Raw genomic sequence first — 18,786 nt, forward strand, 5'->3', positions numbered from 1 at the left:
TCGGTGAAGGCGAACGGCCGCTTCGGGTTTTAATTTAGAAAGAAACGCGCGGCTACTTTTGCGTGTCAAGGTCAGAAGCAAAGCCGGTACTTTTCTATAAACGGTCGTCAACGCACCGGAGTTCTTACGATGTCGCGACATGCCATGAAACGTGCCGTGACATAAAACATATCGCGTCGCGACGGGAGCCGTCCTGACAGCACCGAGAAGGTGTACTAAAGCCACGCAGGCCGTGCCGATGGGGAGCCATGTTGGAGGGGGGATCGCGGGCACGCCGTCGGGAGCGGGAGTGGTCTGTGCCCGCCGCGCGCAGAGGTACGGCCGCGCTTGCACCGCCACGCGGCAAGGCGGGGGGAATAAAAGCAACGCGCAGCCCAGCCCTGCCCTGCAGGCGGCTGGGGGGGAGCGGGCAGGGCAGGGCAGGGCAGCGCAGCGTAGCCCCGCCCCCTGCTCGCCCCGGGGGGACCAGCGCTGCCGGAGCCCCGAGCTGGGCAATACCCTTTATTCCCTCTAAAAGTACGCCTGTGTTTTCCCCCTTTCAAAGCCGGGGGGGTGGCCGGTCACAGGGGGAATACCGGGGAGGAGCAGGCGTCTTCCCAGCCCGGAGTGCCCGGGGAGCAGCTGGTTTCCCCTGGAGACGCTTCCAGCAGGAGACGGGACAGAGGGAGCTGTGCCCTTCCCTCGTGCTGGGCGATGCAATGCTAAAATATTTTTTTCCTCCTCTGATCGGGAGTTTTACGGTCCTTCATAGATATATTTTTTTTTTTCTTTCATAAAAAGCCAAAAGGACAACAGCTATGTGGCGTTACACGGATTCACTAGCAATTCGCATTTCTAGTTCAGGAAGAGGACTCTGGAAACAGTCAGGGTTTTGCAAAGCGAGGTATTGCAAGGTGAGTTTTGATTGTGGGCAGCTGACCCTGGGAAGCTGCCCTTCCTCTGCCAGAGCGCACCTGCAGAAGGGGGGCTTTCTTGTTAGGAAATAGCTCTTTAAAAATAAAAGCAGATACTGAAGGAACATACTGATTTTTGTAACTATTCTGTTCAAATTCCTTTTCTGCTTGCTGTACGTATTAAATATTATATTCTGGCCATTTCCTCTCTCTCCTGTTTCATGATAGTCATTCCTGCCCCCCAAAATAGAGCCAGACCTGTGTCAGTAGTGATACAGGATTAATCTACAGATAATAGTTTCAGGGGACTATATAAAAGAAAAAAAATTCTTCTATATGGACTCTTCCACTGCAACAGACTGTATTTGTGTGATATTAATGCCTGGCTTCCTCAGATCTTTCACTGATGACCTCAGTATTTAACTAGTCTCTATTTCCTCCTCTAGCCCCTTATTTAATTTCCAAATTTTTGAGGTTTCTAAGCTTCCAAGGACATCTATGGTCCTGAGCAGCTGCTCCCGCATCCAGCCTGTGTAGGAGGGTACCACAGGGAGCAGCTGGGAGAGAGCAGCTGTTTTAGAGATGGGGCAAGCCCGACCCACAGCTCCCTGTGCCCCGCAGCATAGAACCATGCTCTCCCAGCACCCACCAGCTGCACAGTGCAACAAAAAAGCCCTCAGTTTAAGTGACAATCCTCACTCCCAGCCTGCAGAGCTGTGTTCACCCTGCTCTCCATGGCAAAAAAGTGAAAGGCCTAAGATCTCCTAACACCAAGAAAGCCCCAAAACCTTGACAGAACGGTCTCACCTGAGGAAGCCAGTTCAGCATGAGCTGACCTGAAGTTCTGTGACCGGGACGGATTTGTTGTCCCAGATTGGATCACCTGCAACCTGCCCTTACCCCCAGCTATGGGGACTGCCTGTGTATCCTAGAAGGCTGAATCCCCCTTGCTACCCCCCCAGCTACCAGACAGCAAGAACTCTTACCAGCCTCCTTGCAAGGAGCATGCAGCAGGGAGGCTGCGGTGCTTGGACCACGGTGGCGCATCCCTGGGAGCAGGGTTTTCTGCCCGAGCGGCTCTGGGATGTGCCTGCCTCTGGCAGCCAGTTTCACAGGCAGCCCGTGGGCAACAGCGTGCAGACTCTGCAAGGAAATCATCTCCTGAAGGGTATTTTGGGTCTCTGGCAATGCAGTTTGACTGCACTCAAGTGGGGCTGGGGTTAAACAGACACCCATTTGGAAACAGTCAAGTTAATGACCAACCCCCAAATTAGTGGAAGTGAATGAGTAGAGGGCTGCCGGTGAGGCCAGGGTGTCATGACCCTCACCATCACAGCACTGCTGAATTTATATTAAAGAGATTCAGAGAGGGAGAATCTGCCACTTCCCTTGATGAAATTTCACTGAAGTGGAATCCATCACCCCAGTGGAGAATGACATTTTAAACTGCTTTAACTCAGTATCAATGTTCAAATTGATTAGCCTATTTCATCTCAATGGAATTTCTCACCTCATTACATTAGCGGCCAAACTTCAAATAATTTTTGAATCAAATACTACTTAAACAGTATTTCAAAATACTTAGCTGACAAAATTAATCACTTAATTTCAAATTACTGACTGCTTTTTATGCTAAATTGTCACTGGATGAAATATGGGAGCTAAGCCTGGAAGCTGAGGCTACCCAGCTCCATGGTTTCACAGAAGCATATTTTCTCTCTGACTTGATAAATGTCTTGCTCCTGGCTGAGCAGCAAGCACAGACTCAAAAGGAGGCTGTGCAGAGTATTTTCTAGCCTTCCAAAACCAGCCTATTCCCTGATGCACAGGTTACTCTCCAGGGGATTAAGACAGGCAGGTTTGATTTTCCTGAGAGAGAGACGTGAGCTGAACCCAACTCCTCCATTTCCAGTTATTTCTTGAACAGGTAGGGCAGTGGTTTCTAGTCAGGCTGTAAGCGAGCCTGAGAAAATTAGTAACGTTCAATGCTTCACTATCTGATTCCCTCCACATCTGGTCTGTCATTTTCTTCTCCCTGCTGGCTAGAAACCACTATGGGAGGCAAGGGTATAAAATCCCACCCCGCAGCACCGTCCCCACCAGCTCTGTTTTAGAACGCATTTTTAATTAAAAAATAAAAAAATATTCATTGCCTTTCTTGAGATGCCAGCTCCTATCCAGCACACTCTGAGACTGCTGCTGCTGCCAGCTCCCTCGCTCCAGCACTCGGGAATTGCACCAGCTAAGCTCAGAGAGCAGGGAGAGCTGCTCCCAGTAGTGCAGGCACGTACAACTTGTCTTTATAACATTATAGACCACAAGGAGCTAGAGGTGTCCCTGCAGGTTAAGTGGCATCAGAACGGGAATTCTGAATAGGCATCCCAAGTTTGTTTAAACCCTGCCTTAAACACCTAAAGACTTCACTGACCTCTGTCTCAGTTGCTTTCTCAAGGTAGTGCTGCTACACTCTACTTGGGTAGTTCTGCAGTGCTGTGAGGACCAATGCTGCACAATTCTTCTATCACTTAAAAGAAATAAGACTCCTTTGAATAAATAAGCTGTGATAGAAATATATTTATACTATGCACATTTTTACAGGAAATACAACTTACTAAAAATTTGTAAGTACCAATACCACCACCACCCTACAGTTCACTACAGTCAAAACTAAAGGTTTTGAATTTTTAAGGTTTTTATTAGAGAAGCTGAAAGTTTCATCTCAGGACTGACAATACCATAATTATCTCTCTTCATTTATTTTATTTATAGGAATATGTAGAATTTGTTTGTACAAGCATATACAACAAAGTAATTGGTGCTTAGTACATTGAAATCAGGAATCTGATTTGTTCTAAACTACCAGTTTTCCATGCAGTCATCTTTGAATTGGCAGCATGGACAAATTCCAAGCGGAATGCTTACATGCATTGTTTTGCGGTATAACTACAGCAAGCGCTGGAAACATGCAAATTAACACATTAGCAAATTGGTTTTTTATCTAATGGACATAAAAAGGTTATTCCTGATATGAAATTCTGAAAATCTGCATAAATACTTCTGTGTAAAATTAAATTAGTTATGTACTTTTCTTTTACTACAAGTATCAAGAATGCCCACATAATTAATATACACACATATATAGAGAGACCTTATTATGCTAAAAGTCTTTGTAGTTAATCAAACAATATTCTGTGCCATACATTTATTCAGTATTTACCAGCTAGTAGAATGACTGTGGTCATATAGTAGGCATTACAGTCTTAGTAGCATTTGTATCACATGCAAACATACTCTTAGCATTTCTGTTTACTAATTTTATCATGTGGCAACATTAATGGGATTTTCTACAATGTTGTGATTCTGAAGTGTATAAATACTTTTTACATTTTCACAGTTACAAACTTTTTGCCAAAAGCCATTTAAACAATCTTTAAGTTACAACGAACTGTAATATCTGGGATCTGCTGTGGCAGGATCAAAATGCAATCTCTATACAAGCAATGTAGGATGTAAACTTTTCTCAAAGTGCCTAATACGCAGTTCCTTACAGCACTGATCAGTTTTGGCACAAATACACTGTATTTCCCTCAAGCTAACCATTGCAGTAACTTTTACAGGATACTGGCTTCTTTCAGACATGATAGAGTTGATATGGCACTTGTGAATGACATCACTGGACCGCAGAAATATCCTGTCAAGTTACTGTTACAGTTGATGAATTTGGCTGATGACTTTGTACATACTGTACTTTTGAATATATGCGGTTAACTTTCAACTGCCTGTTGTCTGCTGCCTGAAAAATACTTGGAAATATAATTTAAAATTGACCACACTCAACTTCTTACTGTACTGATTATTACGGTGACTTAGCAGAAGATCCAGATCAGTGGGTTCGATGACATCAGGTGCTGAGCATCTGACGACTCATTGCTTGTCGGGATCTGGCAGCATGGGGTTTCTACACAGTATATCACAGATGAGAACACAAACAGTAAATAACATGACCTGGCTACGGTTTTGTTGCCATTTGAGATGATGTTAAAAATATCTGTTGTGTTTCAAGGCTCTTATTGTGCAATTCTGATGCAGGCAAGCTGCCTGTTGATACAGAAAGGAACACAGGACTGGGTTTAAAAACTGTCTTCATCTTCCAATTAGTGTTTTTCTGAACAAAGGAAATTCGTATCATGGAAATCCAACAAAGGAAATTCAGTGCCCAGTGTTAAAAAAAGAAATAATGCAAACCTTAAGACTTGGAGGTCCATAGCTACACTTTATATATTAAAAACAAAATAACCCATGCCACCCCCCCAAAAAAAAAAAAGAAAAAATCCCACTTTTCAACCTCAGCAATGTTATTTTGCATTTTGCTCCCATTTTAAGGAAGCCATGTTCTCCAACTTCAATTTGCTTGTTGAGGCTTTAGACCACTGTTGCTGGCCTGCGATCCATCTCTGCTTCCAGCTTCACCATCTGCTGCATCTCCTTTGCCTGCAAACCAAAATAACCGCATGAAGCATTCTGTTAGACCTTTTGTTCAAAATGAAGCATGTTTTATATGATAATGTCTGAGTGAAATACAGGCAAAACACACTGAAGATATAATAACATTATGTTTACACCACCACCCCCCCAGTGTCATTCTGTTTTCAAAATTAGATATAATTCTTATGTCTACAAATCCTTGGAAAACATTTTTTATCCTATTCCAGAACTCATGGATTGACTTTCTGAAGAAGTGTATGGTAAAATGCAAAGCTCCAGTTTCGGGGAAAAAAACAGGCAGATGCTGATTCTACTGTTTCTCCTGATAGGAAATGTGTTTGGGAATGTATGCTTCACTGCTGTTGTGCGAGTACTGTGACGTGTTACTTCCTGAAACCTGTAGAGAGTTCATCTATGATCTGGACTCATTTCTTTCATAGACAATGAATGACAAAAATTCATCAGTGTAACATCTTCCTTGCAATAGGCAAGATTTTTTAAATTATAATTTTTAGAAAAGACTCTCCATGTGGCCTGGAAATCCTTATGGTTAGAGATATGGTGTTTTTCACCTCAGGATTAGACTACTGCTGTGTACTCCATGGTATTACACACACGGAATCCACCTGGAACTGTATCCAAATGCGTTGTACAGAATACAGCAATGAATGTATGCCAGGTCTTGCTATAAGCTTTGCAAGGAGGGTTAAAGCCCCGTATATAAATGGTAACTGGCCTGGGAATCCCCTGCTTCGAGGAGCTTTTTCAATTCCCTTCCTCTCCCTCTCTCTCTCTCCCTAACATGCACACACACACTTACTCCTGTAGCTCAGTTACCGATTAGAAGTTGTGCTTTGGTTTGAAACTCTGCAGTGTAAAGGAACCAGGAGTCACCATTTTCTCTGAGGGCTCTCAATCTGGGAGGATATTTAAATCCATATCCCAAAGGACTCTGAATAAATTGACCCAGGGGGCTAACTAACCCATCTATCTTTACAATCAAGCTCCTGAAGCTTAGGACAGGTTCAGGAAGAGGCAAACCAAGATAATATTTTCTTTGGTGTAACTGCTTTGTGCCTGTCATGCAGGGAAAAATGGTTACTGGACTTGATTTATGTGAACTATGTTCCTCAAAAAGTTGTCAATGTTGCTTAGACAGGGAACTTTGCTATACAAGCTGCTAGTTAAGGAGTCACCTATTCTGGATGTGCCAACACATATTTGCATATGCCAAAACAGGCAGATATAGATCTAAAGTAATGAGATGCACAGCTATTCATTTTGCAAGGTAAATGTGGGTTTGTGCAGATGTGATGTATGTGCCTTCTTGTAAAACCTAGCCCTGTACCTTCATAATCTGCATCATCATCTTGGGGAAAAAAGTAATTATGATAATAGCAAAGCAACTGTCATAAATATGATTAAAAATTAATCAACGCTCTCCATTTAAATGAGTTAAAAGCTTGAAAGTAATGAAATAATTTAAACATGAAAATATGGAAACATAATAAATAAATCAATATGTACAACCTATTCTGAAATGTTGGCTGGATTTTGCCTGTGTGTGAAATGAAATTCCAGACAACACAAACCCCTGTGTTTCTTGGTGACTCACACATTTCATGTTTTAAGCTTGTGACTTAACTACTGGCACATAATGTCCTATAAATATTCTGCATGCCAATGTATGGCATATGGAATTGTTTTAGAGATAACTTAGTTTCAAAGAACACATTAGCATAGGACCAGGATGCTTGGTTTTGCTAGTCTGAGGCTGGTTCAGACAGTGCAATCTAATGTGAACACACAAGCATGATACTTGAAGATGAGCCTTCTGGAAGGCAGTGTTGAAGCTACAGTGAATTCATGGAGTGGCAGCTAATGGACTCTGCTTTCAAGATGTTCACTCTCTAGTGAGATCTAAGACAGGCTAAGAACCATATACAGTAAAAGAGTATTTTTTTTCCCCTCATTATATGTCTATAAATAAAAGTTGCTAAAGCGGGTTATGTCAGACTCAGTGGTGCAAGGTACAGGTATGTTAGCAGTTCAAGAAAATAATTCAGATCAGGCAACAATGTACAATTGGATGTTGAAGCCTAATACAACTATTTCCCTTAGTAAGAGAAAGGTTGACGGAGATTTCTTGTGAGTAGTGATTATTTAGGAAGCCACAGCAGCACAGCCACGTGGTAAATATAATTGCCATACCTTGTAATGTGTTAGATTTTGAGGTGAATTTTGAAGTGCTGGAAGCCTCTCTTCTTTAGATGCTAAAAAGCAATTTCTAGTAATCTGTTTTATATTTTGCTATTCTTAGTGTTGAATTACTTATTTTATTGCCATATTGATATACGTGAATACTCTTTGCCCGTCTATCAGCATTAGCAGTTAATCATATGTATGTTAACACTAAAAGAGTTTTCTTAGATCAATAGACACTGCTCACAGACACAATTTAGAACTCCATATTTTTCAGTAACGACAGGTAATGCACAATACAAATTAATCTCTAAATATTTCCTCTGCACATCACTGCTCATATGAATCTGAATTTGGGACGCTAAAGCACAAAATACTGTTAATATTGTGTCAGGCTCAAATATCTGTGTGCAAACAAAGATTAACATTGTGTTCACTATGTCAATGGTACTTCCCAATGGTTGCATTTACAAGGAGGGCTCCAATGACAATGATTTAATTTAGAAGGAAAGCACACTGAAATAATAGTTTGCTTATTATACATCCATCCTACCTTGTGTTTGAGACACTGCATGACAGGATTTCAAAAGCTGTTTGTACAAAAATAATAATGTCAAATTTGAGTAATACAACAAGAAGCAAATTAAATGAATGAAAACTGAAGTGAGACTGAAAAATTAATGCAAGAAAAACATACATAAACCAAAGCAAATTTAAATTCGCAACAGTTTGTATTGAAGGCTGTTTCCACCCTTAATTCCACTTTTCTGCATTGTATATTTGTATGAAAAATTTCTTCTCTTGTTTGATCCGGAAAAAAAAGAAATCACGCTTTGAAATTCTCATTAAACAAATACCACCTTTATCTTGATCCAACTAGCTTTCACAAATCAATGTGTATAACAAAACCAGATCCAGCTGGAGGTTTGCAGTGGTGCACTTCTGGGGCTAAAAGGAAGTGGTCAAAACAGCAGGCACAAAAATATATGCTCTGATGGATCAAATTAGAGTGAATTTAAAAGCTGTTAAGGACTACCCCGGTGGCAGAGGCCACTACATGCCCACACCAAAGTGATAACCAGCATGTGAATGATCTTGCTCCATTTAATCACTTATAACTTAAGCTGACTTCATCTCTGTGCTGAAATGGAGTATAAGCAAGCTTGTGTAGGCTGTTACTATCTCTCAGCAGTGGAAGCTGTAACCCCAGGTGAGGTAAGTATCTAACTGCCGAAAGAGGTGACTCCGTTAATGACTCATACTTATTTCCCTGCAACCTTCCTCCCTTATACATACCGTGTTTATCGCGTTGTGGTTAAAAGCACAACTATAATCATTCCCTCCTGTCCTTATGTTTTTTAAAAATTGATCCAAACCCCTCTGAAGCCAATGGAAGGAAACCACTGATAACACCTATCTCTGGATCAAGCCCATAATTTTTTGTCAACTAGCACAGTTTACAACAGGGGGTTCTGTGTCACGCTCTCTACAGTGATGCTACAGATCCACTGTAGCCCAGTTGCCTCCCCCACATCCCTGCCTCCCCGCCTTTTGATTATGTGCAGATATTGCTCAGGAGTGGACTGACTGACAGATCCATTTGTGCTGTGTGTTAGAGACCGTGCCTACAGAAACCCTGTGAAGGAACACACTAAAAGTTTTGGTTGTTGTCCAGAAGGGCGGTGGGGGATCACAAGACAGAGCCATGGTGGCTGGGGCTTAGTGGTAGCAGCTGCCTGCGATCCTACATGCTGTCACCCCCCTAGAAGTTAACCAGGCTGCAGCTTTTGGGGCTGTAGGACTCTTTCCTGACACTGGAAATACTTGATTTGCATGTACTCTTCTCTTCCCTCCCACTCTGCAAGATGGCTTAAATTCATACTATAATGTCTGTCAGAGAGTTCAAGTTCTGAAAATTTAATAAAGAAAGTAGTACATAACCTTTGAAAGTAATTGGTATTAAATGCACCCCTTCTCTCTCATCTCTCTAAACTGCTGGGTATATTCCCCTTGCAGTTTACATTTTTGTAAGTGCAGTACTGCAAGTCCATGCAATTATTACAGCTCTGCTGGCTCAACCTTCAGCAAGGGAACTGCTCAGAACAGAGCGTTGCTTCTACCAGAAGTAAGTTTAGAATTTTCCTTTCCTTGCCAAGTACTTTCTCAATAAAAAGCAAAAAAAAAAAAAAAAACCAAAACAAAAAGCTTATAAACCTGAAGAAAATGAGGTATTTTAATTAGGAAAGGGTGTACTAGTAAAGCTAAAACTCCCCATGCTTCTATACATCTCTAGAATTCAGTCCAGACTGTCTCTCAGAGTTCAGAGATGCTCCGTGCACGTTTCACCTCTATTTTCCAATCAGCACTAGAAATATAAGTTCCAAAATGAAGGAAACAGATTCGCTTGAGGTACTTTTTCAGAGTAACCAAAACAGATATGCTAGGCTTTTTATGACTGTCATATCTAGCTAACAAGTATCAAAGTGGCTGAACAGATGAAAGGACAGACTCTGGCTAAGCAGTCTAGCTTTCACATGCTTATCAGAAAAAAATCTGGTTCTGTATCATTACTTATGTCACCTCACCTCTTCATTTTAACTCCCCAAGTAGGTGAGTGACCATGAACAAGGTCATCTTCCCACGTTTGGTAATGACTTACATTCAGGAGCATTCTGCTCAGCCTGATTCTGGTTTTCACTAGCTTACTTTTCTTTTAAGCCTTTAAAACAAGATACCTGCTCATTCTGCTTCTCCAAGACTTCTAAATGCTCAAGCTGAACTTTTTTCAACTGATCCATTTCCTTTGACTGCTTCATTGCCAGCTGTGAGAGAAAATAATGGGGGGAAATATAACACATTATTAACAAGCAAATAAAAATTTACTTGGAACATACACATACATAGACTGGCTTGCCCCATTTGGATGGCAAAAAACATCACAGGAGGCCTATTATACCACCCAATCTTAAGAACTATTAATATAATATGTATATTATACATATTACATATATATTATGTAAAAATAGCAAATACACAACAATTAATAGTAATGTTGTTAACTTAAAATAACTTCCTCTTACACAGATATTACATCTTCTACACTACAAGTATGTGGAACAAAGCAAGGACAAACATATCTTTGTTTACTAGAGCTGGATTCTCAATGCAGAGAAATGAAAATGAATATCGAGAAATACTGCCCAGTGACTTTGTCAAGGTTATAGTTACCCTTTTTCTCTCTTCCAGGAACTTTTTTGTGTTGCTGCTGTTCAGTTCTCTGACTCTCCTAAAAAAAAAGCAAACGTTGTCCATAAGACTCACTGGAAAAAAAGAAACCCAATAGAGAGAATCACAAACTCATACGGTGTATTTTGGGTTCTGATTATCTGTACCATGTGAGACTAATGGCAAATTGAACAATCCTCTGGCTATGCACCTTTACACTTAAAGATTTCCAAGTGTATTGACAGTATCATTGAAGACTTGAAAAAAAAAAAAAGCCAGAGACTGTTCTGGATGAAGTTTGCTTTTTCTCTTACTCCTGGGTGGTGCACAGAACTTAATGTTTAATTCATCTGTGTATCCCTTACTGTCCCTCTGCACTTTGCTCTCAATTTATTTTGGTACTAGTGCTACACGTCTTAACAGTGGTAATGGAAAAATCATCTGATGATCATAAGTAAACTTAGAGCTTACCAATGCTGTAAGGTTCTTAAAGCTGTTATTTAAGCAAAAAGGTAAGTTAGAATTAATATTTACATAAAATACCTAACTGCTAAGTGTCTCTTCCTAAGATTTTCATCATGAAACATACCAAAAATAGTTCAAAGAGCTGAATCAGACTAATCACAAAGCCTGAAAACCAGAACTGCACTCATACCGCTTTCAAATCTGGGAACAGATTTATCTCAGAGTCATTACTGGAAGTCTTGCATTAATTAAGCATACAGTTACCAAGGGCTCCGACAACTCGTCTTCCGGATGAGCTAGGAGTCTGTAACACTCAAGGGGCTTGGTTCAGTGGGAACAAGTTCAAGCCTTTTGACCAAAATAGCCCAGTGTCAAGGTGGGGATGTAAACAAGGAAAGAATGAGCCACACGGCAAGCCCAAAGTGAAGGGGAAACCCTGAAGGCTTATGAGACATCATCATGTAGACTCTGCTTTTATCTATTTATTTGGAAACTTTTAGGATAAATAGAAGAAACTTAAAATAGCTATAATGCATATCAGTCCTCCAAAAAGTCTTAGTAGCTGGTACTGGCAAGCATCTATCTAGTTTCTCAAGTCAATTAAGGCTGTCATCCCCAAACGTGCTGTTTTCCAAGTGCAGCAGTGTCCTTGGTTTGCTGAGCCTGGATGCTGTCCAGGTCTCCAATGCCAGCACATAATGAGGGATAGGGCTGCAGTTCAGTTCAGGAGCAGAGAAGCAACACGTGTGCTGTTGTGGAGTACATCTCCTGCTTCTTCACTCCTATCTTCCATCACTCTCTCCACTGATTATCCTCATTTCATTTTTAGCACTCCTCCTTCTGTTCCACCTCTCCTCTGTATTATCAGCAGATGAGGAAGAAAGCCTTTCACTGTCACCACCTCCTGCGTTTTCAGTGATGCTGCCTCTCCAGTTATTAATTCTAACTCCAGCTAGAACCAAACCTCAGACTCCCTTCAAGCACAATCATTAAACACTTACAGATGTGTTTCCATTTAATAGTGCGATTAGACCTACAGCAGTCAGTCATACCTGATGAGTATAAAGTTAAGAACCTTTTTATTTCCCTGACCAGGGCATTATGTTTATTAAAAAGGTAAATACAAAAAGCGCAATGTTTTTCCTAAAATGGTCATCTAAAAATATATATTCAGCACAATCATTAGACAGTTTCTATACATAAAAGCATGGTTTTAACAGTATTAATCCACAAGTTCACCTGTCAACCTTTCACAGCATTCCTGCCTTCTCAGGAAGGGAGCTCTGACACTTACCTCTCTCTTTCAGCTTTATTTTTGATAGATTTGTCTTGGCTTATGGCTTTGCTGTTCTCCATTGATATTTTAGCCTGGTTGGCACGCATTTCTTTGCTTTCCCTAGGCAAAACCAAAGCAAGCCATTAATGTTTAAGATGCAACTGTTGTTGAGGTTGGTTTCCAGGCATTACTCTACACTGTAGCTAATTTTGTCCTTGAAGCATTAAGGAAGAGTAAAGAACAAACCATACAAAAATTTCCTTCCTTTGGATAGACTTTACACAATTTGAGCAAGCACTCAGAAATTTCCATTTGTTCCAGAGAGTATAATCTGAAAGAACAGTTTAAAGCATTTTTACTCTTTGAATGCTATAAAAGGGTATAACATACTCTTTTCTCCCTAGTATAGGAGAGTTGTCCCAGTATTAGCTACTATGAGCCATTTAGAAAATGCAACTTGTCTTTTAAAACTGCCTAAAAAATTCACAAATCCTGCACTCAGAACATGACTGCAATACGAACATTAATAATATTTGCTAGTTGTGGTATGAGCTGATAGACTTCCTGTTAAGACTTCTACTTTAGCCCTGAAAAGAAGTCTGTGGTTCAGACCATGGTCAGACTTGTGTTTGGTTTCTTCTTATGGCCCTGTGAACCTTGTAGCCTTTTGTGTGAAACAAGATAGCTTTAACAGGAGGGTGGCAATCACCTTCCAAATCACCTTCCAAAAACCAGAAAATAAGTAAATAAATATCCATTGTTTTAAAAAGAAAAAAGAGATTGTGATTCTTTGTTGGGAGTAACAGCAGAGATGCTGACTTTCACAAATGCTTTATGAACTGTGAGTGAGCAGAAGGCTTTTTGTCACTCTGGGCAAGCCAGCCAAGCTCCAAAAAGGCCATCCCTGAAGGCTAACTCTTGCTTTCTGCCTTCTTAGCATTTCAGCACTTGCAGCTCCCAATCTTGGATGCTTATTTAAACAGGAATTATACATGGAAATTAGGCAGCAAATAATAGATTACTGTAAAGTCCCCAGTAGTACATAAGCATTTAAAAGTTACCCATTGCATGCCAAGGCAGTGCCTTAGTCTCTTTTTCAGGACATGATCTTCAGTAGAGCACTTAACAATTATTGTACTTATTAACCCAAAATTCTAAGTATTTTGTATGCACAGAACAGGAGGGGTGTGGCACATAACAGAGTGCTTAATTTAATTAAACGTTGTCACTGAATCATTTTGAGCTTTCTTTCATCTCTAAAAGACAGTAATGATTAAGTAGCATGAAGAAACTTTGTTCCATGACTTACATTTTCCATAGTTTAAAATTTTATAATTTGGTGCTTTTTTTTCCTCCAAGAGCTCATAAGGCGAAACATTTCCTGAATACAGATTTAAAAGCAGTGGTATCAGCAAAAATTAGACTGGGTTTTACAACATGTTGTCTCAAGAGCACATTTCATTCCAACAGTCCTTTCTCCAAATGAAATGTTGTTTTACTATTATTATATTGAATTTGAAGTAGTTTTCAAGTACACTATCTTAAAAATAAATTATTTCAGTACTGCTCTTATTACTGTGCTTAAGGATATGAAAAAAAGTTAAGTGTAGATGTTTAAATTGATTTAGCCTATTTGCATCAGATAAAATTTTAGAATGAAAGAAGTTAAGAGGATTAGGGGACTACTGTGCATCAGTGATGATTTCAAAATGAGGCACTGGCCATGGCTGAAAGAGCCAACACATCTATATGCAACTGTTTCTCTATTCTGCAAACTATAATCTAGCTCTGAGTTGCACTGCTGTTGGGTCTTTCTGGGTATGTTGGATTTTCGCTACTTGTAAGAATGAAGTATTATTAACAGCAAAAATGAAAAATCTTATCTTCCTTCTAAAATCACCAAGAAGCACGTGTAAAGACCACTCCTTGTTTCTAAAATAGCACTTCCCAAAGACAGGGCCAAAGTTCTAGTGCCAGTTCACTGCTTAACTGCCTGGTGTAGGACTTCATGTCGAGTCTTGAGGTCCGCCCATGCTGCCCTGGCTGGCAGCGCTACGCCACCATCAGAGAACTCCCTCCTGCTTACAAGTGGTGGTGATGCCTATAGCCAGAGTTAACTGGAAGAAGTAGATACGGCAGGATGGTAAATTAAAAAAGGATCCTGAAAAACGTGGCACATGAACTACAGCATTTAACTGCTGATCTCCTACTGTATCATACTGACTGTGACACTGAAATTTATACAGACATGTCTTTTAAAAGGATGCTTAACTTTAAGCATGGAAGTCTATCCTTGGAATTTATACATATTTTTAGATGACATTAAAGTACATTAACGTGTCATTTTATGTCACCAGTATTGTTTGAATGACTAGAAATCTCTTCTATTAGAAAACAAAACAAAACAAAGCAACAAAAAAAATCCAACCACAGATAATTTTTCTTTCTCTCTCATTTTACCTGGAGCACATAATGCTTGTGAATAGCAGCTTCACATGCCCATTTTCTGAAATGCCGCAAGCTCACTACATCCAAGTCAGTCAAGCTAGCCCAGTCTGGGGTGGCAGGGGGTACAACACCCCTGGAATTCAATAAGTTTCTGATTTTTAGTAGTATCTGCTGTCTTCTGCTTTCTTTTTAAATGAGCTCAAAGCACAAACCGCAATTGCTTTTTGTACTGCGCATGGAGGGTAAGTATCTACCCTACAGCGGATAACTACACCACTTTAGATTACTGAACTTTCCCACTAGCCCTGTCCTCTGTTGTGCTCACTAACTCATTACCCCAGCTCACAGGGAGGGAAGTGGCGAGAACAGCATGCTGAGAATGTGGTCCACCTACCGTGCTGCTCTCAGATACATCCTTTTTTCCCTATGGTTACCCGAGTTGTTTCTTGGCTATTATATAGACCTATACAGATAAATCCATACATATTCCTACACACAATATATTCTACCAAAAAGTTTACAAATTATTAAGTGTAAAAACTCTTTGGGGCATTACTATTCACATTTCAATATTTCACATTCCAAATTCTTCTGACATATTTGTTTTAAAGAGGAAAGTCCCCAGTCTACACATTTAGGTGTTACACACAAATTCCCAAATAAGCAGAAACACACTAAATTACAATGAATAGAACAGAAAGAATTTTAAAGGTTGCTACTCCTGGGACAGCTGAGAAGAAGAAGTTCTCAGTATTTATCAGGATGTAGATTTTGAGGTCTGGTTCTTAATAGCTATGAAAAAAGAACAATACATGGACTGAACACAAATGATTTCTAATAAAAGAGTAAGATCCATTACTAAGAATATAAGAACTGTCTCCAAGAAAAAGTACAGGGCTGTTTAAACAACACAGAGATACAGAAATTCTAAACCCAAGGAGAAAAACTATGAGGAAGAAGATTTTAAAAAAATTACACTTTGCCCTAGTGTAGATGTAATATCTGCCTACAATGACAGCCTTCAGCAAAGTTAAGAGACTGAGGAAATATGTATGGAAAAGAAAACACAAACTTACTTTCACAGGCTATATATTAGTAAATGACCTTTAAGCTTTGTAGTGAATTTCAAATGGGAGAGAAAACAGAATTCTTAAGAAAAAAAAAGTGATGTGACTTCTCTGGGCTGATGGTATGACTTAGAGATACAATTCCAAGGCCTCACCTTCCTCTGGCTAGTATGTTTTGAATGATGCATTTGTATTATAATTTAACAATTTTTGGACTTTATTTTTTATTGTATTGCAGGACAGCTTGAATAGATGGGTTAACACAGAGATTAACATAAAGATGAGCTCACTAAAAGCCTTTTGCTGGGACAATTCTCTGCTAGATGGAAGACTTGCGGGTCCCAGCATGTGTTCTCTCTGATGCAAAGATAAGCTGTTTTTTCACTCAGGAATTTAAAAAGTCAGTTCAGTTCCTTCTTCAATATGATTTATTCTGTTTTCCCCATGCTTTTTATATGAAAGATGCTGAAGACAATTACATATGACTATATATATGTATGAAAGTACACACACATTTTGCATTCATGTGCTTTTAGGCAGCTTTATGCAATAGATTATAGCACAAAAAATTATTCCTGTTCTTACTGCCATTTTTAACACTGTGGATATGATGTGTATTTAATTTTATTTAATTTCAAATGGGCAATATGGTTAATTACAAAAGCAACAACACAGCAGTGTCACGCAATATCTTCTGTATTCCCAGTGATTATGACAGGATATTGTATGAAGACAATATGTCAGTCTAATGTAGCTTATCCTGCTACCTGTTGTTTTTATGATCTTACTTTTCATGGATCTTTCTTATAATCACCAATGCTATTAAATACATGCATTTGCAACTGCTAGCAACTCCAAAGGATATTTCCATATCTGATACTTCTCAGTTTCCAGCCCCTGAACTGAAGTTCCTGGGTTAAGTCTAAGTGTCCACAGTTGATGCAAACTACCACTGCATCATCGCATCCACTGCCTTTAATGAAGTTCAGATAACCTAACCCAGCTAAGAAGCCCATTCCTGCATCTATCTAAACCTTGATTAGATCACTTCTTTCATTTCTACCACGCATACAGCCCAGTACCTTTGACAGAAGTACAGAAGCTATTGACACAAGAAACTAAAACAGTATACAAAGCAGACATAAACCAACCCTTATTACCAGGTAGCACTGTCCTGCTCACCTGTCATGTGAAAATTTTAGCTGCTGGGTTTGTTGTTCATGAGCATTAATCAGCAGTTTCTTCAGTAGCTCACACTGTTGGTTCAAGTGTAGATCACGGATTTCTTGCTCTTCGGCACTGTGCGTATTGATCATCTCAGACCACTCTTTAGTGTGCTGTGCCACTATCTCTTTGACCTGTAGAGAAGTAACAGCAGCTTTGCTAGAGGTTCTCAGCTAGGCTAGGAGATCAGCTATTACAGCTGCTAAAGATGACGTAAAGACAAGCATAAAAAAGATTATAAAGAATGCAGCTAAATTGTGAAAAAATGTTACACAAATAAAGTTGCTTTGCAGCGTAACAAAGCCACCGAGGAGCTACAATGCCTTACAAAAGCAGATAGAAAACAACCCCTAACATTAGAACTCTATTATCTAAAGTGCCCTGAATAAATGGGCTGCATTTATGCTCTTGACTGTACTTCTGTTATTTTAAAACCTACTCTAACACTGAGTTAATAAAAAAACAGTTTCACGTTTTTGGTTGCCAAGAAAAAATATATATTAAAAGTATTGAAATTAACAATGTAAAAAACCTAGCGAGTGGGATTTCTCTGGGGACTTAAATACAGTCCTCGATTTTGTGGAGACAGTTTCACAAACACAGTTTACAAAGAAATCCTATGTTTAATACAACCTGAATCTGGAGATGGGCTGCGCATCTTTGTTTTATATTCATTAAGTCAGTGGGGAATTTGACAAGTATTCTTCTCTTGCTTATCTCCCAAGACTCACACAAGAATAATGAGATTAAAGTTCCCAAGAGACAATATGAAGAAGTCTAAATCACCAGAGTTGTTGTTGTAAGAATATATTGCACTCAGTGATTTAGAAAAGAAGCTAATAGAAAGATATATTTTATTATCCTTTAATAATTATCTTTGGGTATTTTGACAAGCTATCCTACTTGATAAGTATTAAATGGTATACAAAATATGCCTCACAATAAACCTATTTTTCAGGTAGTAATTTCATCTGCTGCTATGGTAACTAATAGCATCTGGGTCATCCTCTCTGAAAGCTAAATCTTATTTTTCAAATCATAAATTGCCACATTATTGCTCAGAAAATGAAAGACTGATGCTGGTATTTTAGGTGTGGGCCCACATGTGGGCTCTGCATAATGCAGAACAGACTCCCCTGCACACACTGATGATAGTGAAAGAGGGGACGTTAAGAGCCCCAGGCTCCATTCTGCCCTGGAGAGGCTCCTCTGAAGGCCCTCCTACACAAAGCTCGTGTTATGTAACAAAGCTGGGCTCCTAATGAAAAAGAGAAGCGAGTAATTTTGTAAGAGTGCCTACCACTACGTGAAAGCCAGACTTGCATTTATCTATATTTAAATAGTGGTCTTATATCAAAACAGATAGGATTGGAGGCAGAAGCAGCTGATAGAGCACTACCTGGAGTTTGCTGCAGCTGTCAGAAAATAACAAAAGCATTTTGAGACAGAAGATTGGCACGACTAATATAGGCCTAATATAGTGAGTGTACCTCCAGCAAAA

The 18,786-nt window shown here is 39.7% G+C and overlaps 1 protein-coding gene across 7 annotated transcripts in view; it reads right to left on the reverse strand.

Moving 5' to 3' along the window:
- Window positions 1–3,453: 3,453 nt before the first annotated feature.
- PLCB4 (phospholipase C beta 4) overlaps window positions 3,454–18,786 on the reverse strand; it is a 211,740-nt gene continuing 196,407 nt past the window's right edge. For all 7 annotated transcript variants that reach the window (XM_064446795.1, XM_064446788.1, XM_064446791.1 and 4 more), the window contains 6 exons: window positions 17,244–17,419; window positions 12,565–12,666; window positions 10,809–10,866; window positions 10,316–10,402; window positions 8,134–8,170; window positions 3,454–5,384 (listed from right to left, as the gene is read on the reverse strand). In XM_064446795.1, coding sequence (XP_064302865.1) covers window positions 5,296–5,384; window positions 8,134–8,170; window positions 10,316–10,402; window positions 10,809–10,866; window positions 12,565–12,666; window positions 17,244–17,419 — 549 coding nt within the window. In that variant the 3' untranslated portion in view covers window positions 3,454–5,295. The remainder of the gene's footprint in view (window positions 5,385–8,133; window positions 8,171–10,315; window positions 10,403–10,808; window positions 10,867–12,564; window positions 12,667–17,243; window positions 17,420–18,786) is intronic.

The sequence above is a fragment of the Phalacrocorax carbo genome, chromosome 3, assembly GCF_963921805.1.
Source record: "Phalacrocorax carbo chromosome 3, bPhaCar2.1, whole genome shotgun sequence".
NCBI lineage: Eukaryota > Metazoa > Chordata > Aves > Suliformes > Phalacrocoracidae > Phalacrocorax > Phalacrocorax carbo.